Source organism: Syngnathus acus, chromosome 15 (genome assembly GCF_901709675.1).
Source record: "Syngnathus acus chromosome 15, fSynAcu1.2, whole genome shotgun sequence".
In the NCBI taxonomy this organism is placed as follows: Eukaryota; Metazoa; Chordata; class Actinopteri; order Syngnathiformes; family Syngnathidae; genus Syngnathus; species Syngnathus acus.
Window position 1 is genome coordinate 7318641 of NC_051100.1, and position 25192 is coordinate 7343832.

The following is a 25192-nucleotide window of genomic DNA, read 5'->3' on the forward strand; positions in this document are numbered from 1 at the left end:
ATAGGTGGGGGAGGAGGGAGAGGAGGAGGGAGAGGAGGAGGGGGGAGAGGAGGAGGGAGAGGAGGGAGAGGAGGAGGGAGCTGAGGAGGAGGTGTGAGTCGAGCGGCTCTCGGCTGCCTCATCTCAGCTTGATGATGATCGCTGCCGTGTTTCTGGTTCTCCTCAGGCCGCTCAGTCTTCAGTGCGCGCTGCTGTTGCTGTTGCTTTTACTCGGGACCATTGCCACGATCGTGTTTTTTTGCAGCTGGCAACGCAGTGTCGCTCACGGGAAGCAGCCCATCAAATCAGTGCTGTCAGGGCGCTCCAAGTGCCGCGGTGAGTGTTGGAGAATTGTTCATGTCCTCATGACTCATGCCATGCCACGTCTGTTCCATACAGCCAAAGAATTTATTTGTAGGTGCCGAGCACCCACTGAGCCTTACATGCATGCAAAGATGCTGTTAGGAATGGTCCTTGCCCATGAGACGTGTTTATCTGCCTATGTACGATGCTTCTTGCGTTTAATCCAAGGCTAACTTGTTTTATCTATTCCGTAGTGGGCCTCCGAACGCATCATTTTCGATCAGAGGTAGGGATGAACTTTTGTCATTATCAGTTTGCTACGTCATTTTCGTCATGATCGTCAACACCATCATTTATGAAGATAATTATTACAAATTTTAACTTAAGGCAAAAATTACCCCCTGATAATTTCTCATTTACTCCTGAAAATATGACACCCGTTATGGCTAAAACATTTGGTTTTACTTTACGAAAGACCGCATTGCTATTTATGGACTACTAAGTGCGCAGTGCGCATATGTCATCAATAATGTGGGTGATTTGGCAATTTCATTTTCAGCAGGTTTAACACTCGTAAAGTGTTTTCGCAACAATATAAAGAGTAATATTTGATATTTGTTCTCAGTGAGAAATGTTAAGCACGTCATTGTACAATAACTGTACAATGTTTTTGTGGTTTTAGTCAAGCTTGTCCTCGATGTCTATGCTTCCGGTTACGGGACTTTGATTTCAAAATAAACCATGAACCCTCAACATTTGTGGAACATTTGTAATTGAATAATTGTTGAAGTCGTATAGTTGCTTCTCACATTCATGTTTGGTTTATGGGAGCTTTAGATCAGGGGATGCTTTGAGAATAATTGTCAATTTTTGTCTATGTGAAGCCCTTTGAGACTGCTTGTGATTTAGGGCTATACAAATAAACTTGACTTGACTTGTTTATGATTTGAATTACCAAACTGTTTCTAAAATATTGAAGGATAATGATACAAAAAGAAATACAAAAATAATTCAATTACAATTGAATTGAACTGAATTCAGCTATATCACAGATTCCTGATCCTGAGTTCTTATTAAATAATAAAACGACTTCTGAGCCTTCAAGCAAATGTGTTTGTATAACCTGGAGAGAGTTTTTGTGTCTTTCAAACTGAGTGGTTTTTAGACTTTTTGAGTGGTCTTTGGAATTTCCCTTTTTTTCCACTATATGTCGACCAAACACATCATTGCTAAAGCAACCCAAGTGTTATTGTAATTAAATGTCTGCTGTTGTTTCCCAGGGCTTCAGACACAGTCCACGCCACTCGAGAAGAAGCTCATATGCTCGGGTGACAGACGAAAAGTCCAATTTGGTGGAGGTCCCGGACAATGAGCCGGATTCCTCATCGATTCTCAGGAAAAGGAAAGTGAAGAAGCGAGTCCTGCCAGAGTTCTATCAGTCTGTGCAAGTCACCCCGACACGCAAAACTGTAGGTACTTTCTTTAGGTGAATGGTCAAAGTAAAAAATGACAAGTCTATAAACCCCTTTTGAAGATTTTTGTTATACAAAAATGAGACCAAAAAAGCCTTTTTAACATGACATATATTATACTACACACACACACACGAAAAATCATGTAGTGTTTCACACAGTATATAAACTATGCAGGCATTCTCTTGCTATAAGTAATGTCACCAGCAAGTGATAGAAATTACATGGTTTCGATCCAGTGGGATGTGAAAAATGATCTCATCGATCGCCGTGGCTGTGCAGCTTCCTGCCTCCTCCATTAGTCGTGCTGCAATAATGCGGATAGCATATGAAAGCTATCAAGATGACCTAAGACATTTGTTTTCCATTAGAGTCAACTCAAAATCCACACTACTATTGGCAAAAGTATTGGGTCACCTGGCTATGCATTAATGAAAGAATACTCCATTCAAAATGAAATAAATTAGAGTTGTCCGCCGCTTTTGCAGTTGTGACAGTTGTGTCCAATCTTCTGTGTTCATTGATCCAGAAGAACATTTGTGAGCGCAGGGTCACATCTCAATGTGTCTGTTCTTGAGGGTGCTTCGAACAACTTCTAAGGTTCTATTGTGATCCAATTTTTTCTCCCTGCACGCTGTGGGTAGTAGCAACATGCTGCCAATGTGCACACAAATCTTTTTTAAAATGCTTTTTAAAAATGCTAATCTTTCTGTATTTAAATTGTATTTGACTTTTCTAGATGCATCATCTTATCGGAGAGTTTGAGGTATTATTATGGAGCTATGACTGGTGGCTCTCTTGTAAAACAGTGGACAAGCCTTGAATTAAAAAAAAACATGAGATGGTCTCTAATCTGTCAGCTATTCTTATCCCTGTCCAGATTGCTTCTTACATAAAACAGAGAATCATTAAGGCTGACTCAGGGTACACACTTTTCTCCATAGTGCTTAACATTTCATCATCAGTATCATAATCTTATCTTTTGTGAGAGGAATATAAGCATGCAGAAAAAGATGACAAAATGCAACTTGTCACATTTTATCATGATGAAACATGGAAAAGCATGAAAGTGTTTCTATTATTAACAGTTTGACTGACCTCAGAACAGTTTTTCCAGTCGATTTCTTAAATTAGAATTCCTTCATGTATTCCAGTCAGATTTAGCAGCCCTGTTTATTGGGCTCTGTTCAAAACATTTTAAGAGGCAAGCAAATGTTCTTTTTGGCCTATATAGGACCTGCTTGGTTGGCACACATTCATCCAAGCTTTCTAACTGCGTCCAAATCCCCCTCAATAGTGTCACCTTATGGTGTATACATTAAAGTAAGTCAGCAGGAGCCCGCTGGTGCTCTTGTCCTGGCTGGTAGTGCGTCTATATCCTGCCAACACCTTTGTGGGTCGCTGTTGGCTGCAGCCTCTTCTCTGGCTGGCGCGCATGACGCTGGGGAACACAGGCACTCGCCTGCCCTCCCATCTCAGAACAGCCTGCCTGCCTGCCTCGACAGCACACGGCTCGCCATCACTCCCATCCCTTCGGCTCCTTCTGGTGCTCTGACATCACCTCGCATCATTCGCCAAATGCGCTCAATTCGCGACCCGCCCGGAGTATCCCCACAAGGGCGTGGTACTGCGTGGACGCACGAAATGTGAAGGGTGGAAGAAGATAACGCGCAAAATAGGATCGTTTTTGCGGGGTGCTTCGTATGATGTATAGCGTGGTAAGTCTTGATGTTGACCTGGCGGGGGAGCTATACACTATTGACCGCATGTTACCGTTAATTAGCGATCTTTTGTTGTGAAAACGGTTTTACTTTACGCAAATTGACCCCAATTGCCTGACTAATTTAAAACCTTTTTTTTCTCTCCCTCCACAATTGTCCTTTCATTTCACAGTGACTGATTCAAAATTCGGATTTGTTTAATTATTATCTCCTTTTGTCTCAGAGCTCCTGCTCGGGGAACCCTTCCCTCCACTGCTCCATGTCTTCCTCTGCCGATTTATCCGAAGAGGAAGATTATATTGTCAAATCGGGGTCGACATCGCCGGCACCTGGCGATACTTTGCCATGGAACCTGCCCAGACATGAAAGGTCCAAGAGGAAAATTCAAGGAGGCTCCGTGCTGGATCCGGCTGAGAGAGCGGTGCTCAGAATCGCAGGTGAGCGCTCCTTATGTTGTTTGCGGGGTGACTGATGGGGAGGGTGCAAGTACAGCAGACGCACACATGGCTTTATTGTGACATCCTGAGCTTTTTTTGTGTGCGTGTGTGTAGGACACACCCTGCTCTCTGCGAGGGGCTGTGGCATGTGTGGTGGAATTTTGGATTAGGAAGCTGGTTGTGCATTTTGTTGGATAGATGGATGGCTGGATAGATACAGAAGATGGATTAATGAAGCTGTTTTGCAATAATTCATGCAAATAGTATTCAATTTGGGTTGAAGTCTGGGCTCTCAAATGCTTTGCATTTTGCACAAAACTCTTCCCATTATGGCTCCCCAATAGAATTGTTCAAATGTCTTTGTAAAATCATTAATAAAGGATGGCAGTTGGTACACACATCAGTATGCATGAAGGCACGATTATTAGGTAAATTAACATGACACTGTCCAGTCATTTGTTGGTGTGGGGCGTGTTAGGTCCGATTTTTCCACTTCCATCTTCTTAGGAAACAGCCAGGGAAGTGAATCTAGATATCAAACCTTTATTCACACAATGTATACCTTTTATCTACATCTATTTATATTATAGTCTAGTCTATAGTCTAGGCTCGGCCAGTCTATAATTTGTTGGTTAACTGATAAAAGTAACAATCCCATCAGAATTTCGGAAAAATAAAGTCCTGCACGTTTGGTAGGTTTCAAACCAGCTCTGCGACTGAGCGCCTCTATTGGACGCTGCAAAAAAATGAATGCGTCATTCTTGTAAAATGGGTCCAAAGGATGATTACCGAGGCCGCGTATCTACTTTAGTTGCCAACAAATCCTACTTTTTCATCAGATTTGAACAATAAAACAAGATTGAAAATCATCCAGGATGACATGCAAGGAGCGTCACTTTAACAGCGTGCACAGGTCCGCCCGCTTGTTTCCTATCAACCCAGTCAAGTCCGGGCAGGAAGTTGGTCTTATTGGACGAACTGCACGCAAGGGAGGGATGTAGGGCGTTTCCTCCGGCGCAACAACAGCACCGATCACTCTTGAGGAGCCACCACATACACATAAGCTTTTGGACACGCACAAAAATTACTGACGCGCGCGCGCGTGCACACACACATGCTGTGTCCCTGTCCGCCACTGTTGAGCGTCCAGTGTGTGGAGGCCGTGTTATGGCTCAGCACGCCGCGCAGGGCTATGTTCTCTCCGACGAAAAGGAATACCTCCAGGCTTATGAGGACGTTTTGGAAAAATACAAAGGTACGTTGACTCAGTGTTGGCCGGTTGTGGTGAAGGTTTAAAATGTGGTCCGGTTGCTGTTTGACAGCTCAATAAATGCCAGCATGACCCACCCTCCCAAGCAGCCAGCCCCACCTCTCCCCTTTCTCTGTCTGGCTCTGCTGCTCCCCTCTTGTGCTGTGGAAAGGTAGAAATGTTTCATATGTGATATCATAGGCATCATATATGATGAGATTAATTTGACAATCCGGTAATATGATGCATGAGGATTGTTCAGATGCTGTGTGGAGGTAGTGTTAGAATAAAAAAGCAATAGTGTGTAGTTTGTATAGTGACATGGAGGCACACCTAACCCTCTTTTTCTGTGATGACTAATTTGTCGGATGATGTTGGGCATCATATTGATATTGTAATATATTGCATTATGTGACACTGATACACCAACAACAGATATCAATACCGCCACAGTCCGGTGTCCCAGTAGTTTTATTTGTATTTGTCGATTAATGTATAAATCTAATTACAGTCAGGGGAGCTGTGCTTTGTAAAATATAGATTTTTACTTACTTTACTTTAATTGTACTGAAAGTGATGCTTCTGTTTGGTGCACAACTAAAATATATTCAGGCGCACACCCACAAACACTGTATAGAAACAGAAACAAGTTATTTATGCAGTGACAAAAATGACTGTTTCATCAAGTATGAGCTTCTTTAGTTACTCGGGTATCTTTTTTTAAATCATAGCCATATTAGGCAAAATGGTTATATAATATATGATCAATGGCAAAATGCTATAAAATGTTGTGTTGTTGAGCTCTACATTTAATACCTTTTACTGAATTACTTTGGCAAGGTTTGGTCTAAAGAAGAGATCTGTGGTTTTAGTGTGGCTATTCATTCATTTAGGTGAGGGGATTTGTTCTGAAGATATCTTCTGGATAAAAAGATAATACATACAAAAAAACGCATACTGCAGTAGTAGACCTTCCTTTCAGGGTGGTCCACCTATGTGATGATCTTATAGTGAGACAGATGAGACAATGAAGTAGCACGATTAGGCGTTTCCTCCTTTGAGGAGATGCTGCATCGAAGTGGATATGGTGCACATGAGCAGACTACATTACGGAGACAAAATCATGCACATGAGTTGTCAGGCCAGGCCAAAGGGTGGAGATCCTGTGGAGCTAAACTTAACCTGACAACCGGGCTTTTAACTCTTGTATCTCCTCGAAGCACATGCAAGCTAAGCATAGCAAAAAAAAACAAAAAAAAAAACAAGACCAGATAGGATACAAAGATGCATTCATGAGTTCATTCCCTCAGTTGCTCTAAGCACAAGCTGGGTCAGCTGTGGTATTAAACACCCTGGTTTTACTCCATTGCAATCATATGATAGAGCACAATTAGCCAGAAGAAGAGCTGACTTCTTTGCTATCACATACATGAAGTCAGAATTGAACATCAGGATTTACAGTAGCCTCCCTGACTTTTACTTTAAAGATGAACTTTATCAAGAAGGGTAAGGCATGCTTTCCTCGTTTTTTCTGTTTGTTTAGAATGTAGCGTTCACAATAATACTCTTTTTCTTCTTCTTCTTCATGGATAGTGGTTAATGTTAAGTGTAAAGTGTACGGGGATAGATTTTTCCTTGGTAGACTTCCAGCTAATTGACATGATAGCATCGTACTTGATCCTTGCAAGAATTTATCACCATTTATCTGATTAGGTAGAGAGAAGGCAGACATTTTAAAGATGCCAAAGTTAGTAAATTTGTTGCATTCTTAATGTATTAGAAAATCCACTTTTTTGTTAGGTTACTCAAACTATTACTTTCCCGTTACATTATCTGGATAGAACATTTGTCATAGCGCTGTAAGGTTGAGGGTTCAAAGCTATGATCTTTTTTTTGTGTGGAGTTTGCTTGTTTGCTATGTATGCAGGTACTGGCTATACCTGCACACATCAGTATTTAAGTAGATCCAATACAACCCTTCACAAAGATACAATAGTAATGCTTAGCTTTTGAAGATAACTAGACATTCTACCTGGAAGTAAACCTGGCATTGTGGTACCTTATCACTGAGTAACCTAAGCTTATATATGGTGCTATATTGGGCCTATATGACAGAATAAAGGTGATATAATAAAAGCTATAAGCAGGTCTACGTGACAGAATAAACACATACTAAAAGGACAAAACATAAAGGACCAGCAACGGCATAGCTCAAGGAACAACCAGTCGTGGCAATTGTGTCCAGTTGTGCTAGATATTCTCAATATAAAACTGTCATGATAAACAAATGGTTACTCAGTAAGGCAGACTCTTATTGTCTTTTTGACATGGTTTTAATTCTTGCTGTTATGATGACCTCACGCCTCAAGCTTTTCCCCATGTGATGGGAAAACTAGAAAAAGAACAAATTTCCATAGCCAACTTAACAACCCCAGCACAAAAACAAGCCAGCAGCCAGATGGCTCAGCGATGAAAGATATTTTATTTCTTTGTACCGCCCTAACTAATTTATAGACGACAGTAGTTGCAGAATAAATGTTCATTTTTAATGACCTCTTCACATACAGGAGCTACTGTCACTTTGTGGAGTGTCAGGTTTATAATTACATGGAGACTTATGTCTATTTTCATGTATACCTGCACTTCAACAATCTAAAAATGTGTGAAAGATGAGGTCACGGTTAAACTGTGACATAGCATAGCCAAACTCGCATGGAGACGGGCATGTATTGGTTTGTGCTCGCCTGCAGGAATGTCTCCCTAATGAGGTATGAGAGGTGACAAACATAACTTTACTCTTTGTCACACTGCAATTCACTGGTGGCTTTACAATAGACAATACAGATGTGGAATGACAAAGAGAGAATTTCCGGAGTAAGTGTGTAGAGTGCTGGGCTGTGTTGGATCACACTATTCTAGCAAAGCCTGTTTGGTAGGATATCAAGCTCTCAAACAGTCGACTGTCTTGAAATTGCCAAAGTTTCAATGCAATAAATGTTTGACGGCCCAGTCAAACTCTGAACGTTTTAATGGGTTTGAATGGCAGTATTACTATCTCCAAACACATTTCTATGGCTATGCATATGATAAGAAGAGTTTGATCTTATGCAAACAAAGTTGACAATTGAAATCCTCACCCCCCTTCCTTTAACAATGTTTCACAACACCTCAAGGAGGGTTCTTGGTGATATTTTGTGACCCGGAACACACAGATTGAATCTGCTGGCTCAGATCTTATTGAATCCATATTCTGGATTCTACTTGCCCCGGTGGTGTTATCTGCCAGACGCTTCCTGGCATGCAGCATGTCTTTTCTCCTCCATCCTGCTGCAGCAGTCTCTCCTGACCGGACAAAGTTGATAAAGTAGGGCCCCAGTGGAAAGTTCTTTCAGCTTGCCGTCTGTCAACTGAGAAAGGTGACGCCTCTGCCAGGCGTGACTGGCAAGATGAGCGGACATGCAGTGGGCTAGCAGTCTTCCATGCAGCTGCTCCCCCCCCAGGGCATCGAAAAGAACTTTTTCCATTGACTTAATCTACATTCAACTGGTCATGTGGTTTTGTCCAACAGTGATAGCGGGTTGATTGTTTTTGACATTTTATTATTTTACTGTCGCTTTTTTTGGGTGTCCTCCTGGGCGTCGCCCTGCTCACCCCCTTTTGCGGCAATGTCGACGTCCCACTCATCACATTCGAACGACCCACTGAGCGACCCACCCGTCATCCTCTCCATGGAGATTGTCTGTTATCGCACAAAAGACACTTTGTTTGTATGGGAGCAGCATACAAGTTCCACAGACTTGTTCATGTGTCAAGTTGACTGTGGTGGTGGCTGACACTCCTTTTGACTGACGATTTGACATTTAAACATACTTTGAAAGTGCTCTCTCTTGCTCAACAGTTTACCATCCCAGCACTAGAAAAGCATTCAGTTAGTAGTTCAGCGCTCCACCAAAATAAGGCAGTGACCTTCTAAATCAACTTGTTCACACGTAACAAGAAGGTTCTTTGTACATTTCAACACTTTTATTGTGTAGATTTTGTTTCAGAGTATATTATGTAATGTTTCACAATGGTTTGGTCTGATAACATAATCTCACGTCTATTTGTAAACAAGCCCTGCTATGTCGGACATGACTTTTATTTACTCTTCTGTGCTGACATCCCATTAGCTTCATTTTAAATGGGCTGTGTGATTTACTGAGCTCAAAATAGAATTTACTCCTTTATGTCTTAATTCTTTTGAAATCCTTAATTTAATCTTTTAATGTGTGCTTTTAAATGCTAAATGTCTTTGGTATTGATTTTTAATTGCAAAGTATACCAGCAATGCGGTCATATGCAGTTGCGTCATGCTTGTGTTGTATTTATATGCTGTCATGGTGATGATGAGAAAAGCAACAGGACCGGACTCCTATCCACTGCTCTTTTCAACTTGTCTCACATGACATCATCTATTCCGAGTCCGACTCTGACTCACGCGCTGCACCCAAGGCAGCCTTCCGCTCGGGCAAGCGCCGCCTTTCTCTGCTCAGTGCACATGCTTACAATTTATTTTGGAATGGCAACAGGAAATAGATTTGTTGCAATGATTGTTGTTCTGATCTTTAAAACTGTTGTTCAGATATGTTTGGGTAAAGGATTAGCATTAACTCAGAATTTAATGCCACATTTTTTGGGGGGGGCGGTTAATCTTTTTTTTTAGTTATTTAAAAAAATGTACGACTGACACAATTTAAGGTCTGCCTTGAAAGGTCAAAACATGTTTCAGCAATTCAAGTGTTTCTGTCACATATTTGTGAAGCTCTTTCCCTGTAGAAGAAGCTGACTGCTATTGTCACTCTACAAGAATGACAAAAATGCACCATCTTGCTTATATGAATGATGTCATGATGGCAAGATGCCTTCAATTGAGACAGACAAGGAAGGCGTTTTGAGTTGACTAATCATCCTTCAGAAGATTTGGCAATCTATACTTAAGCTTTCCAAAATGTGCAATGAGAATTTACATTTCGTCTTGGTCCTGTCATGACTTGCAAAGACAGTACAACTTGCATGTCTTGCTCTATGTATTACTGAGCAAAGGTCTTGCCCACTTTTAGATGTTAGGTGATCCTGTGTCAGTCAGTTGACTGCTGGCAACAGTGAGAAAAGACACCAACGACAATTTGTCATATTTGGATTGGTATATCTGTTTGCCAGGTATCCCCGGCTAGCTCCAATTTCACGCAGGATGACCGACTGTGTCCCTTATAATTGTAATTCTGGGGCTTTACTGTTCCATTGATATCATAGAGACTTGACTGTATGTTTAATGGGCACTTCCACCTTCTTCAATGTCATGTGGAAATTAGTTTCATGTATTTAGTGTAATCCTGCTTACTGTGGCTTCACTACCATGCCCAAATCACTACTGTGAAAAAGGTCTTTAAAACAACAAAGTAAGAATTTTGCACAGGACTTTATATTAATTAAGATTATTGAAGGTCAGCAGACGTGCCAAAGTCTGATTTAAAATCCACAACTAATTCAGCATGTTGGCCGCATGAATGGAAAGCAAAGTTTGTGTGTGTGATGTGTGCCTTTCCAGGGGCATCATGGTTTAGGGTTGTAGTTATTTATAGCAACGCACATGTGCTTTGCTGAGGTCTACAAATAAGTGTCTCGGCCAGGCGCTCGCTTTGGTGCACTCATTAACGCGAGGGGCCACCGGGTGTAGACAGGGACAAAGCGCACCCACTCATTTATGTGACGGCGCACAACAGTGAGGATATAACTTACCGTCATATTACGTAATATAGATCTTTGAAGCCATCCATTATTATTATTTTCCTGGATAATGTTCACTTTGCTTCAATACACAATAACTCCACTAGACCTTTACTGTGTGTTTTGTCAAAGATCAACCAACTAAGGTCAGAAGTCATGTGCTTATCTTTTAACGTGTCCAAACAACCTCTTTTGGGAAATGTCATGGAAAACAGTCAAAACAGAGAAACAACTTATTCAATTCTCCATCCATTTTCTATACTGCTTGAAATTGTTTTTTTTTTTCTCATAAGATTTAAGGCACCCTCATATCAATCTCTTAAAGTCCTGCTTTGTTGTTTTATTGCCACTGTCTAATGTGATGGATGCAGCCTGATAGTGGATGATGCAGAAACAATTAGATTGTCTTGTTGAACCGTTTGATTTGTGAAAGCCAGTCATCCATTGCTGACTTTGTCCCAGTGTAGAATGAGAATGACGCAGCTTTTCCTGGAAGGCTTTCCTTGCCGATCGATAGCATTGATTTATTCATAAGATGATCAAAGTCCTTGTGGGGAAGAGGTGTAACATGGTGTCATCCTGCTGTGGATTCACACTGGCAGCAGCACTGTTTGCATAATTACATCATAAGTCAAGGCAAAGTACTTAACTTTCCTTTGGATGCTCTCATTGTTTTTCCTTTTCTGTTTGAGTGATATGATTATTTGTTCTGAGCTCACATTTTAACATGTGTACCCATGTCGAAGCCATCATACAATTGTCATCAGCCCACTTTCCAATTCCCAGAAGCCTTTTCATTGATTACTTTTAAATTAGCTAAATGATAGACTCTGCAGTCTAGTCATAGGTGCCTCATCATAAAAACGAACTATGTATTTTTAGTATTTTGAATATTCATCCGCTTTGAATGCCAAACCTCTTACGGTGATGTTTCAGATGATGCTCAGTCAAGACCTCCCAGTGTAATGATGTTAAACGATAATGAACGAAACAATAATCAATACATTTTAAAGTTTCACTCCCATACTCTTGAAGATATTTATGTTGCATCTCAACAAAAAAAAAAAAAAAAAGGGAACATTTCTTGTAAACTAATAGAGTTTAGGAAATACATTTTGGAACTATGTAGACACAGTTAATGCAGGGCACATACTGTACACGTAGACAAACAATCTCACATATGGACAATTTAGAGTCCTTAGTTTCCCTCCACATTATAATAAAGCAAAAATAATCCATTGCACCATTTGGGATATTCCATAATCAATGTTTATTGCTCCATTCCTGCTTCATATTAACACTTTTATGAGTCATTTGCACAACGGAGATGATTATGAGCACATCTGCATTGGCCAAGGTGTCTCAGATAAGATCTCATTCATCAAGTGAGCCAATCATGCTACATTGTTCCATCAGGATCTTCTGTGCCTGTCTCACTTACTTGGAACCACCCTGGAATACACTGGACTTTTCTTCTCTTCCATCCAAAACGCTTTACTGCTGGATAAACACTAAACTCAGCCTCAAATAGTGAGTCGCCCGCTGTGGAAAACCTGACAGAACTCGTTTGTGATGCAGAGGCTGGTTAGTAGGAAGACAGGCAGAAGAAATCGAGGCTGTTTCCTCAGTCGCTTATCCAAATGGCATCTTTGTACGTGAAGAAGCAAGTTCCCCTTGATAGCCCTCCGGAGCTGGTAGAGACGATGAAGTACCTGCTTGAAACCGACAGGGAACTCAGGGCTCACCTGGTAATTCTAATGTGTTGCATGGGTCAGTATTTTTCTCCGTTTGTGTAATAGTTACTAATATAACCACAATTCTAATTGTTTGCTTATTATGAGTTTAACGTGTTGACTTGCGATCAGGTGATGATTCACAGTTTTGCAATGTACAAAGGGATAAATAAGTTGTTTTTTGAGGTTGACTCTTTTGAGTAATCGTCATAGGGTGTGATCTTTTTGGCAGTCACTGGGTGTAATTTTGCGAGGTTTTGATTGGAGCCAGTTAAATTAATGGAGAATGTGGTTTTGGCCTGATTTGTGTTGGAGTTCGACTTTATTTATAATACTTTTGAATAGACTTCATTTCTTTGAAAGCAAACATTACTTTTGTTTCCCTGGCTTACATGCAATATGTGTGTCACTGCTCGGAATCATATTGCTATGGGGATGGGAACTATGTGGTCTGCATGGAGAGTGATGCAATTTCTCCCTTTTTTTTCCTTTCACTTTTCATTCACTAGCAGCGTTACTAATATTGGATGCCGTCTTTTTAGTACAACTGTGAAACAGATGGCAGCAGAATGTGTAGTTAGAATTTATTTTAGAATGCAGGCGCAGTGTGACTTTGCAATTTTCCCATCCATCCATATGTTGCCGAATGTATCCTGTGCGGGCGGAGCTGAATCAGATGGTATTAGCATCTTAATAAGAAGTGATTCAGCAAAAAGACATGCATTAAAGCCGTAATAGTACATATGGCAATAAGCTGACATAAGGCTTAAAAAGAACAGCAAGGCTGAGGGACGAAAGCGTTGTTGCCCGATCGTCTCTGGTGTACAAAAAATAAACTAAAGATGATATATGTTTTTTTTCTCTTCTTCAGATGAAAGGGACAGAGTGCAAAAGAAGACATTCACAAAATGGATAAACCAACATTTGATGAAGGTAAGTAGCTAATATAACAATCATTTGGAGACTAATTTTCCATTATGTTGAAATGTCTGTCTTCAATAACTACTATAACACATTCTAATGGGCTCTGACATGCACAAGATTAGTACACAGATGTTATGAAATCTTGGCACAAGAAGTCATCCAGGGTGTCTTTTGTTTGGAGTTGCTTACTGTGATGTTTCATGCGTGTGTGGAATTTAACAAAACATTACAGCAGACAGACACGCGCTGGCATGCCTCATCTCATTAAAGCAGATGATAATAAAGCATGCATGATATATAATACTTTCACCATATAAATTATTTTTGATGGTTCACTGGCTTGTAAAAGGGTGCTAAATAGAAAGCATCTTGATCATTCTTAAAAAGAAAAACACAAAAGATAATACAGGCATATCAGCCTTTGATATGATTGACCTGCCTAGACACGTCATGTTATGCCATCAACATCATTCCAAAAGATCCTGCAAATTGTCTGTCCACCAGTCATGGGTGTTCCCTGTTAAAAAAATTCCAATTCTGAGAGTCAGTCAGTATTTTAGAACTAACTCCCATGCCTGACAAATTATAAATGCTGAGTAATAGTTGGGAATCCACTTGGTTGACCCAATAACATGTGCAGGTCTATTTTGGCTCTACAGCTGTGGCTGGTATGTGGGATTACAGTGTTGAAAGCCCTGTGTGAAAGCAGGTCAGCAGGAGGCTGATTGTAGAGGCCTGTCATTTGGGCCATGAAGGACAGTCTCCTGAAAGGAGAAAGGCCCGGAAGTTGTCAAGTGGTCTGGCTCAAGTGCATAACTATTGATAATGCTTTGATTGTACATGGTTAACAAATCTAGAATTACTGGTGTTGATTAATGAATGGTTAAATTTCACTTCCTAACACTGGTGGAACTAGGAGTATTTTTCCTCTGGCATATGCGTAGGTAGCGAAGGACATCTTAGGGGGTCTAGAAAACAACAACAAAATACAAAACCCCAAAATTCTTCTGAAAATGCGGATAAACATTCATTATACCATATTTGGAGGGGTGGTGCCCCCACGGCCCCCCCTCTAGCTCCGCCAGTGCTCCCCAAATATTATGGGGAGCCAGGAAGGAAAATGTCCCAAATGTTCTGTTATTTATTGCAGCCTCTTTGACTCGTTCTCTCAGGTACGGAAGCATATAAATGACCTGTATGAAGACTTGAGAGATGGACATAACTTGATCTCGCTGCTCGAGGTCTTGTCTGGAGACAAACTGGTAAGTTGCTATCCATTCAATTTTGTCTCTATTATTGTAATCGCTTGACATGATATTTTCATATGATTGTTTTGATGTGGAGGTTTTTTTTATGATATATTTATATTATTCGATTCCTATTTTGGGAAAGTCAAAATAATGTCACTAACAGAGTGACTCGTAATGTTTTACTATGCTGCAGAATTAAAAAGTGCTTTCCTTGATCAACATGTAACATCAGTAATGTGCCTTATTGAAAACAAATATCTTTTTATGTTCTTGAAAAGTTTTATAGGAGTCTAGTTTTTTGGCTGTTGCATTGTTTTTACTGTATGTTACCAGGACGCATTCCTTTTTTTCTTCCCCCAAATAGCCAAAAGTCAATGATTTTTTATTTTTTTATACGTACTGCTAGGAGGTGATACTTGAAATTGACATTTTTATGAGTCGGAATTTGTCTCATTTAAACGGTTACATAACTCATCAAGGGAAAGCTTTCAAGTGGAATACGTTTTTCCATGTTTGCTTCAAGGACTTCACAATTACGTACTTCATAGCCAAGGAGTAAGGAAAATCATTATTAAAGTTGCTTAGCAGCTTTATTTACTCACTAATTCTAAAGAGTGTTAAAATTGAGAGCATGAAATAAGAATAACTAGTTGCTTATTACATTTCACCATCAGTATGGCAGAGCAACACTTTAACTGTCCTTCTGCTGGCTGTTATAATTGATTGGGCTGTTTTTGCGCTTCAATAATGAATAGTTGTATTAAACACATGGAAGACATTAGTGTTATGCTCACGTCTTATTTTAACCACTTGGAAGTCAATATTCTCCATTTATAGAGAGACAAGTTGTCACAAATCCCTTCCCATAGATGGACAGGAATGAAATGGATTGGGGGTAAAAAATGTGAAGTGTAGTAATTTAATGAAGTAGCTGTAGTGCTATTGCTGCATGTTTCTTTCCACTCTTACCGTATCAATAGAATATTGACACAGTATTATGCCAAGGTCTTAGGCCACCACCGGCGTGTTTCTTTTAATTACTTTTTTGCTTCCCCTTTTTTACACTATTTAATGTCAGCAATAATGTCACAGTAAATATAAAAGAAAGAAGTGATTTGAATGACTTTTAGTCATTGTCAGTTTATTACCATTATACTGTTATACTGTATCATAATACTATATATCATATTTGTAAAAAACAAAAACAAATTGTGAACTCTGAGGGTAGGTCAAATTTGTAACTTGAAAAAATATATATATTCTATGGTTGTGGTCTCATGTTTCAGTGTTTGTCGTTTCAGCAGTATGAAATGTGTACATAGTGAATGATAAATGGCAGAGAGTCAGCCCAAAGTAAAACTGTACTGTTGTCATAATTCAGAGTATGTGGACTGTAATGTCATCTTCACTGAAACAACAAATCTAATGGTGACCTAAAACCTTCATGCAGTATTGCACATTCCATCCGTAATCATCATGTCATCACGTTCTTAACCGCAAACGGCATGTATTCCCATGTACATTGCCCTATTAGTTACTTCCACTGTGACTAACTTTCATTCTTCAGCTATCTAGTTTGCTGTTTCCCTCTTTATCCACTCGTCTTCTCTGCTCTTTGGTTGTTTTTCTGTCCATTGTCTGACTTCCTTTGATTTGGCCGCTGTGTCTGTCTTCCTCCCCCTTCGTCCTCCTTCTCCCATGTGTTGCCTTTTGGCCTGATAAGCCGAGGGAGCGCGATGTCCTGAAGACATTGCGGTTGGTGAGTGGGACAGAAGCATGCGCAGTTGAGCGGCATGGCGGCGTGCTGGATGATGACAAGGGGGTACGTGTGGACTGCCCATTCCCACGCCCTCGTAACCAACTAACATGACAGTGTGCTGTGGCCACTTAGCACAAGTGTAGAAACGATCCCACCGTATGAGCAATTATTGTGTTCTGTTTTTATTTACGTTTTACATAACATCCCGACATCATTGTAATTGGGGGTTGGATTAATAGATTGAGTGAAATTCTCCCATTTATCGATGCAAGGTTTTAAAATAAATTGATGATGCACTTTCATGCTAAAATTGCATTTATGTGCAGAGGCCATTTGACTAAAATTAAAACACATCTTTCCCTAACTTCATGTGATATTTCATTTTCTGCTTTCGGCTATTTTTGCATCTCGCTTCAAATGATGGCTTCACAAGCGAATGATTTCAAATGCTGCTGTTTAGAGAGTCTGAATGCAGCGCAATGTGGTTTTGCTGCTGCCTCATCTTAGCTTGATTGCATTTTCCATTTTCCATTTCATTCCTTTTTTGCCGTGTGGATGGGGACCGGAACGTCAGTGAGCATTAGTGCAAGAAATTGAACAGTGGCTTGGAGAAAAGCATACCTGTAATGAATAAAACTACCAGATCGTTTACACATTCAGAGCATGATTTTAAAGGTGGAATTATTAGAAAATGTTATTATCCCTAACTGTGACCGCAATGGATTAGTGAGTAAGATAGCGGACGCACGCCCTGTATCTTACATGCTACTAAACCTTTGTTATTTCTTTTTTTGGACCATTGATGTTGAACTCAACTTGATCATTTTTGTCCTCTTGTTCGCAGCCTCGGGAGAGAGGAAGAATGCGCTTCCACAGGCTCCAAAATGTACAGATAGCACTGGATTATTTAAAGAGACGGCAGGTAAGACTCGGTGTGCAAGCAACCTTTCAAAGTAGGAAGGCTGGAGCCGAGATTTGCTACTAGAACCTCTGAACTTGGAGAAAGACTGTGAAATAACAAAAATGTTACTGTTATATAAAAGTTAACTTTTATGTCTTGTCTGGTAACGTGATTGAATTATCAAATCAATTACTTGTCCTTTTACAATTTTACATGAGAGACATTAACAGACGATTAGGTCCAGAAGTATTTTGAGATATGATTGAGCTTTTACATATAATTATCATCCACCACCTCAAAAGATTTGAAATAAAACTCAAAATCTGATTAGATGGTTTTGATGTTAAGTTATTGTTGATTGCATTAACAGCTTTTTCATACAGCATGTTTCCATTTCATCCATAAATCACATTTCCCACCTGGCATATATTGTACTGGAGGCTTTATGTGTTTTTCCTCAATAAAACCTCAATTGCAGTAATGACTGGTAATTGCGAGCCCTGAAGGAGCACTGCCTTCAAATCCCATCGCTGTGTTTGTGTTTTCAAATTCCCATCAGTGGGTTTTCGAAGGGGTTTGATAGGCCTCCCCTCCCCCACCAAATTCATGGTGATATGAGTGCAGGCTGCCTCAGCTGTTGCCACATGTGACGCCCAGGCACCAAACAAAGGAGTCATAGATGTGCACCATGGAGATCTATTGTCTCATCCGCAGACCACATTCATCCTAAATCTGTCAAAATCAAATTGATTTCCATGTCTTTATTGATTGGGATGGATGAATAAACGTTTCAGGATTGTGGCGTCATCCAGCCATGATTGTGCTTTCTGTCTGATGCTTCAGTCAGTAGCCCTTTTATTATTATACTCCCATGTTTTCTTCCATCAATGACAGTTCTGCCACCTTGTGGACAAATGGAAACATGTAGTCAAGTCTAGACACGTATTAAAAATATCAAAATATTATACCCAAATAGTCATCAAGTTTTGTGTTTTTTAAAATAATAACAATGTTGTGTCTTTTCATTTCTAGGTCAAACTTGTAAATATCAGAAATGATGACATCACAGATGGCAATCCCAAACTGACCCTGGGATTGATCTGGACTATAATACTGCACTTTCAGGTCAGCGTAATCATTGTCAAATAACACAAATGTGAGTTACAATGCATGATAGTTTGAGGTCACGATGAGGTCATGTTTAATAGTGTTATGAGAATACAACATTGGTACCGAATACAACATTGGTACCGTGCAGATCCAAGTATTTGTGTTTTTGTACCACTCAAAATTGGATTTGAGTTCTCTGAGATGAGCTCATGTTTCTGGCCGAATTTTCTGAGAGTTATACAATTGCAGAGATTGCGCTCAGTCAATGTGTGGGTTCACATGCCAGGAATTCAGGTGTTAATATCATAATAATTCTGCTTATCACTAGTTCCTCCTGAGCACCTTCATTCTTCCATTGCATTATTAATGCATCTTAAACTTGCATAAATCTCAGATATGGTATCTGTATACAAAGGTAAAGTAAAAAAGCTGCCAATCACCTCTTGGCAAACATTGTGAAGCCATTTAATTGATTATGCACACAATAATAGAGGTTCCTGCATTATTTATTTATTGCCAGTCCATTTTTACGTGTAATTTTCAACAATTTCTTTTATGATAATACTTGGATCTAAAACGAGACTGCCTGGGTAGAACCACAGAGACAACCTTTCTTAGACCTCATTGACAAGGAGTGTCTGTGATGCCAACTCTCAGTCACGCAAGCCCTCAAGCAGTCTATCCTGCAGCCAAAGGCCTGTTCCTTCTTGATTTCCAGGCGTGGCAGGAAAAAGCAATGAGACATTTTAGACTAAAATACACCCTTGGCTTTCTGAGAAAATTGCTACTTATATAAGATTGACAATATTACCATTCTGTTATTTTGACTGGCTTTGGTTGACACATCCCTGTTTAGTTTTGGAGGCATACGCTTCATGATTTTCCCATTGCTTGTGGTGACTTTTATATTCATTTTAATGAACTTTGTATACTGCTACTTTAGTGAGTGTTTACTCCTCACTTTGACTGCAGGATCTTTGTAAAAGTGATACAATCGTATGTGTTCCTAAAAGGCCGCCGATAAGATTTGATTACACAAAGTGGCTGCTGCGCGTGTTCATTACAAAAGAGTCGACTATCACTTTAAGCATTTTGACTAGGTGTTGCTCTCAAGTTTGTTTTGTCTTTGTGTTTTATAAAGTTTATAAGTGGTTTGTGAGATCCAGATTATCACATATACAGATTGATAAATGGATACACAAGTAACATTAGATCAATGGCAATATATTGTAAATTAATTTCAGAAACACACTCACTAACCCTAACATTCTTTTATCATATTACACACACACACACAAAAAAAAAAATATATATTTTTGTAACTCTGATGGATGCATTAATAACCTACTAGTATATTTTGTGATTTTAGGGTTAGGCTTGCAGCAGTTGTGTTCTTATGATGTAATGGTCTTAAATGGCAAATCACTTCCAACCTATTAGTATATTTTGTGATTTTAGGGTTGGGCTTGCACCAGTTGTGTACTTATGATGTAATGGTCTGATATGGCAAATCACTTCCTGGTCTGGGTGTATTGCTCTCTGAGCTGCCACGCCGTTGCTTTGTTCACGTAAAAGAGTTTGTTTTAACCAGTGGGTGTGAAAGCCCTCTCTGACTGTGCCATTGTATGTGTCTTGATTAAAAGACAAAGGCAAAGCTCTCTTGGATTTGTCAGCGATGATCATGTCGACCCGCACTGTCTGATAACTGAGTGCAACGCTGTCTGGGTCACAGCAAGCCAACTTGCTGAGCCTAAATTTCTCCCTTGGCTAACATGACCTCATTACATACACACGTGTGGGGTAACCCAGCAGGTACCTGTAATATGCATTTGCTTATTGCGTCGATAAAAGTTGACCGGCCAACCCCAAACTGGTCGGTGCACAAGCTTTTGTCCTTGCTCAGCTGAGAGCCGTAAACACGTGGATCACAGCTGCGTGTGCATTTATGATGTTTGTGCTGGATTAGCATAGGAAGTGTTTCAAAGGTCGGAATGGATTCCACGGTCACACGAGTGAGCCATACAGGGAGCGAGAGTTAGAGCCTGACCGGTTTTCAGAGTCAATGAAAGGAAACTCGATGCCTTCCTGTTAGTGGTATAGATGAGATTGAGCCGGATTCTTGCATTCATAACAACCCACTGGGATTTTAATTCTGGAAACCACTGAAGTATTATGGGGAATACGTTTGGCTGTGTACGGGGTCCAAAGGAGGATTGTTACCTTGACCCCAAGAAAGCTCCACTTAGCCCCGGATCCAAAGAGCTCAAACGTCGTCGCTACTTTCGGAGAAACAAGAAGAGATCTACTAATCCTGTGAAATCTGTCAAGAATCTTCATGTGGGTGACATCCAAGCAAGTTACACTCTAAAAAAACCTTCAGAGGTAGAGAAACATCTAAGCGGTCAGGATAACGTCAATACCAGTGTCCAGTGTCAACGAGAAACATTTGCTTCCACTGATGCCTCAAAAGAAATCCTTGCTCAGACCTTAACTTGCACGGTTGGAAGCACTTGTCCAGATGTCAGAAGATTCCGGTCTACTGAAGATCTGAAGCTTCATCGTATCACCTCTGGAGGTATCCCAGCTAAGGATGGTCTGCTTGTAAAGAAGCTACTCAGGCGCCAGCTCAGGAGGACTGTTAGTTTTGGAGCAGTAGAGCATGTGTTACAGACTCAGAGGGGCAAGGGTGGCCCTTTGAGTGAGGAAATATTCACAAGGATTATTTGGGACTCTCAGCTACACAGGAGGACCAGGCGGAGGACCTGCTCTGGTCACATTGAACATATTAAATGTATTCCCAGCCAACGGGAGGTAAACAGATCATGCCCTTTATGCCTTTGGACATGATATATATAGTCAATCACACTGAGCCTTAAAAAAAAAAACACTTATTGAGAAACGCCACTACCTGAATTCACATTACTGGAAAGAAAAGAAGTTTTGAATAATGCATGTTTTCTTTTAAAATCATTTGCTTTGGCTGCGAAGAAAACAAACTAGCAACTGTTTCTGATTGTTGTGTGCGTCCGCCAACGTTCAGCATTGTGAGTTTGTCTTTTTTTCCCCCCTACCAACTGATATCCTCCGACCGTAAGAGGTGGCGCAAAGCTGTCATGGATTAGTTTAGGCTTCGGCACCGTATTGGGTAATTTATTACATAACCTTATCTGATGCTGTTGCAGATGTTGCTCTTAATGTAACCATTGCAGCGGAATTCTTTTATGCTGAATTGTAACTGAGTAACTAAACCATGCAACTTTGAATCAATTGCGTCATTTTTCTTTGGCTACAGATTTCAGAGATTCACGTCACAGGTGAGTCCCAGGACATGACGGCCAAAGAGAGGCTGCTCCTTTGGTCCAAGCAGATAACGGAGGGCTACGTCGGTGTTAGATGTGACAATTTTACGACATCCTGGAGGGATGGCAGGCTCTTCAACGCCATTATTCACAAATACAGGTACGGGTAATTTAGTAGGAATTTATCAAATGAGAGCTCATCAGCAAACTGCCTGAGGAGCCTAAATCCTGATCGTAATCTGGCCTGTGATTTAGAGCTTTCAGTTAACTCAACAGCCATGTTTTGGGAATATGGAAGAAACCCGGAGTGCCTGGCTATGTGTCATAACATATACCTGCTATGCAATAATATAAAAGAACAAAAAACAAATACGGCTTTGTATCATTGGTCAAATGTTATTGGCCGTTATCTTCAAAATAAAACACTGACTGCTTTCTTATTGTGTTTTTTTTCTGTTTTTCTAGTTACATTAATGATCATGTGTTGTTTTATCACTGACAATCTCATGGATTTCTGTCTTGCGTCTTTTGCAGACCCGACTTAGTTGACATCAGCCGGGTCTCTACACAGACCAACCGATCCAATTTAGAGAATGCATTCGGTGTGGCTGAGCAACTTGGGGTGGCCAGACTGCTCGACCCAGAAGGTGTGTTTTTACTCGAGTTGTTATATTCTGGAGCTGGACCAATGAATACACTCCACATCTTGTAACTGAATTTGTTCTTGACCTCTTATACTAGATGTGGATGTTCAGTCTCCTGATGAAAAGTCAGTCATCACATACGTGTCAACACTGTATGATGCCTTCCCGAAGGTTCCCGAGGGAGGAGAGGGAATTAGCCCCAATGTAAGTTCATTGCATCACCCACGAGTGCATTTATTGTTTATGCACATGCTGATGTGGATACTTATGCTCGTAACAGGATATCGACATTAAATGGGTGGAGTACCAGAACATGATCAAATACCTCAGTCAATGGATCAAACACAATGTGGCCGTAATGTCCGATAGATCATTCCCCAACAATCCTGCTGAACTTAAGGTATCAAACCACATTGTCATGTCTGACTCTTATCTTTGTTTTGGATGAAAGTTCTGAGGTTGATTTGTAATTTTCCGCACAGGCACTTTACACACAATACCTGCAATTTAAAGAACATGAGATTCCACTGAAGGAGAATGAGAAGACAAGAATAAAAAACTTCTACAAAATGCTTGAGGTACGCAATTTCCAAATTATCAGATGGGTATGTGTCGTTAAAACCACATCGGTTGTCATAATCCGATCACATATGTGTCGTTGGGCAGGTGTGGATCGAATTTGGACGAATACATTTACCACCGGGTCATCACCCAAATGATGTGGAGAAGGAATGGGGTAAATTAATTGTTGCCATGCTGGAAAGAGAAAAAAGCCTGAGGCCTGAGGTAGAAAGGTATGTGACTCTATGAATATGCTGTCAGGAAAATTAATATATTTTTTATAGCATACTCAGTCCGTGATTATGGCTTGACTACCATTACCGTTTTTACAGTGTTTAAAATTTGTTGATCGCTGATAATAGTTTGTACAAATCGGCATATCCAGCCTTGCCTTCGTGGTTTTTAAACACTCCATATTAGCGGCATTGAAAGAAGGGTGTGTTTAAAAACTGTCAGACAGCAATTACAACCCTTCGGCAGCTTTTATAAAGGAGCACTGTCTCAACCTGCTGTGTGATTTTAGTTCGCCTGAGGACAGAATATTATATCAGGGTGGGTTGGCCTCACACCCTCCTTCACCTAACTCTGCTATAAATAAGAGCATGTTGACATCTCTTCCATCTGTTTGGTAATTTTTAGAGGTAAAGATCCAAACAGTGGACCATGAGAGAATATTAGATCAGCGCACAGCGAAGAGCGATAGATAGAAAAGATGGCGTACCTAAGCAGGGTGTCATCGACGAGTAACAGTAGTTTTAACAGCTATGGTTCCAGTGACAACGGCTTCATTAGAACCAGATCGGAACCTTTCCTAATGAATAACGCTTTTGTTCTTAATAACAATATCTCCTTTGGATCCAGGTGGGTTACCTGCTCGGTCGCGAATGTGGCGCTTGCATTTTTTTATTTGTACATAGTAATACATGAAGATATGGTTGTTGTTTTTTTTGCAGGCTTGAGACGCTGCAGCAGATTGCCAACAGGGTTCAGCGAGATTGTGTTCACGGCGAGGACAAGTTGGGGCTGGCAAGACTTTCCTTGCAATCTGTAAGTTTTGTATTTTTTTCTTAATTTACATGGTTATGAAAATATAATACATTTGTAAGTGCTCGTAGCACAAACATACATTAATATATTAACCTAAAAGGGGGCAATCACAAGAAATAAAATGAAACACCGATGTATAGATATAAGGAAAAAAAATAGTCATGCATTCATTCAATTCAATTTCATTTATTTTTTATGTTTCAAAGCTTTCCATGAAAAAAAAAAGATTTATTGAGTGATACAGCAAAAGCAGTATGTTTTTTGGCAAAAGCACCAAATGAACTGTTTGTTTTGTTTGTTTTAATTTCCCAGGATGTTAAACGTCTTGAATCTGGCATCCATCTCCTAAATGAAGCCGAGATCGCCGGCTACCTTTCGGAGTGCGAGAACATCCTGAGACAACAAGTAGTGGACATCCAAGTTCTTCTCGATGGAAAATATCCATTCACAGATCAACTAGTTCGAAGGTAAAAAACAATTTTATGACTTCCTATTGAACATCCTAAAATGCTGGCGGACTATCGACATCACACAATGTTTGTAACCCAGGGTATCAAATCTACGAGACGATCTTCTCTCTCTGAGAGCGCAGTGTGCCTCTTTGTACAACAAAGGCCGCACTTTAACGACCGAGCAGACCAAAATGATGATCTCAGGCATCACGCAGAGCCTGAATTCTGGCTATTCCCACAACATGAGCCGAACCCCTGCACTCACCCAGGGAGGCTTAGATACCTCCACATTCACCTCGAGCCTTACGCCGTCCTTGAGCCGTGGGCTGCAGTCTGCTTCAGAGCAAAGCTACATGAGCAGCGCTGACAATATGGAGCCAGGCATCCTCAGGCTAATCGCACCCATGCACATCCCCAAGCCCTCAATGAAGTCCACACTGACCGATTCCAGCTTGACAGAAGCTGAGGTGAACATGGAATACATTCAGGACCTGTTGAAATGGGTGGAGGACATGCAGGTGAGCCATCAAGGTTTTCCATTTGTCTATCTTGCATTTTTTATCCAAGTATAAACTAATCACCTGA

At 40.4% G+C, this 25192-nt stretch overlaps 1 protein-coding gene across 24 annotated transcripts in view; it reads left to right on the forward strand.

Moving 5' to 3' along the window:
* Nucleotides 1–71: 71 nt before the first annotated feature.
* dst (dystonin) overlaps nucleotides 72–25192 on the forward strand; it is a 77921-nt gene continuing 52800 nt past the window's right edge. For 10 of the 24 annotated variants that reach the window (XM_037271487.1, XM_037271491.1, XM_037271500.1 and 7 more), the window contains exons 1-18: nucleotides 72–315; nucleotides 537–568; nucleotides 1563–1751; nucleotides 3699–3912; nucleotides 13532–13593; nucleotides 14757–14846; nucleotides 16558–16593; nucleotides 17438–17515; nucleotides 18527–18619; nucleotides 21897–22063; nucleotides 22438–22550; nucleotides 22645–22751; nucleotides 22828–22947; nucleotides 23030–23125; nucleotides 23214–23341; nucleotides 24062–24155; nucleotides 24468–24622; nucleotides 24705–25125. In XM_037271487.1, coding sequence (XP_037127382.1) covers nucleotides 132–315; nucleotides 537–568; nucleotides 1563–1751; nucleotides 3699–3912; nucleotides 13532–13593; nucleotides 14757–14846; nucleotides 16558–16593; nucleotides 17438–17515; nucleotides 18527–18619; nucleotides 21897–22063; nucleotides 22438–22550; nucleotides 22645–22751; nucleotides 22828–22947; nucleotides 23030–23125; nucleotides 23214–23341; nucleotides 24062–24155; nucleotides 24468–24622; nucleotides 24705–25125 — 2379 coding nt within the window. In that variant the 5' untranslated portion in view covers nucleotides 72–131. Of the gene's footprint in view, nucleotides 316–536; nucleotides 569–1562; nucleotides 1752–3304; nucleotides 3473–3698; nucleotides 3913–4943; nucleotides 5168–12362; nucleotides 12698–13531; nucleotides 13594–14756; nucleotides 14847–16557; nucleotides 16594–17437; nucleotides 17516–18526; nucleotides 18620–21896; nucleotides 22064–22437; nucleotides 22551–22644; nucleotides 22752–22827; nucleotides 22948–23029; nucleotides 23126–23213; nucleotides 23342–23708; nucleotides 23970–24061; nucleotides 24156–24467; nucleotides 24623–24704; nucleotides 25126–25192 lie in introns of those variants that run through there. The other 14 variants (XM_037271489.1, XM_037271490.1, XM_037271492.1 and 11 more) reach the window with 9 other exon arrangements.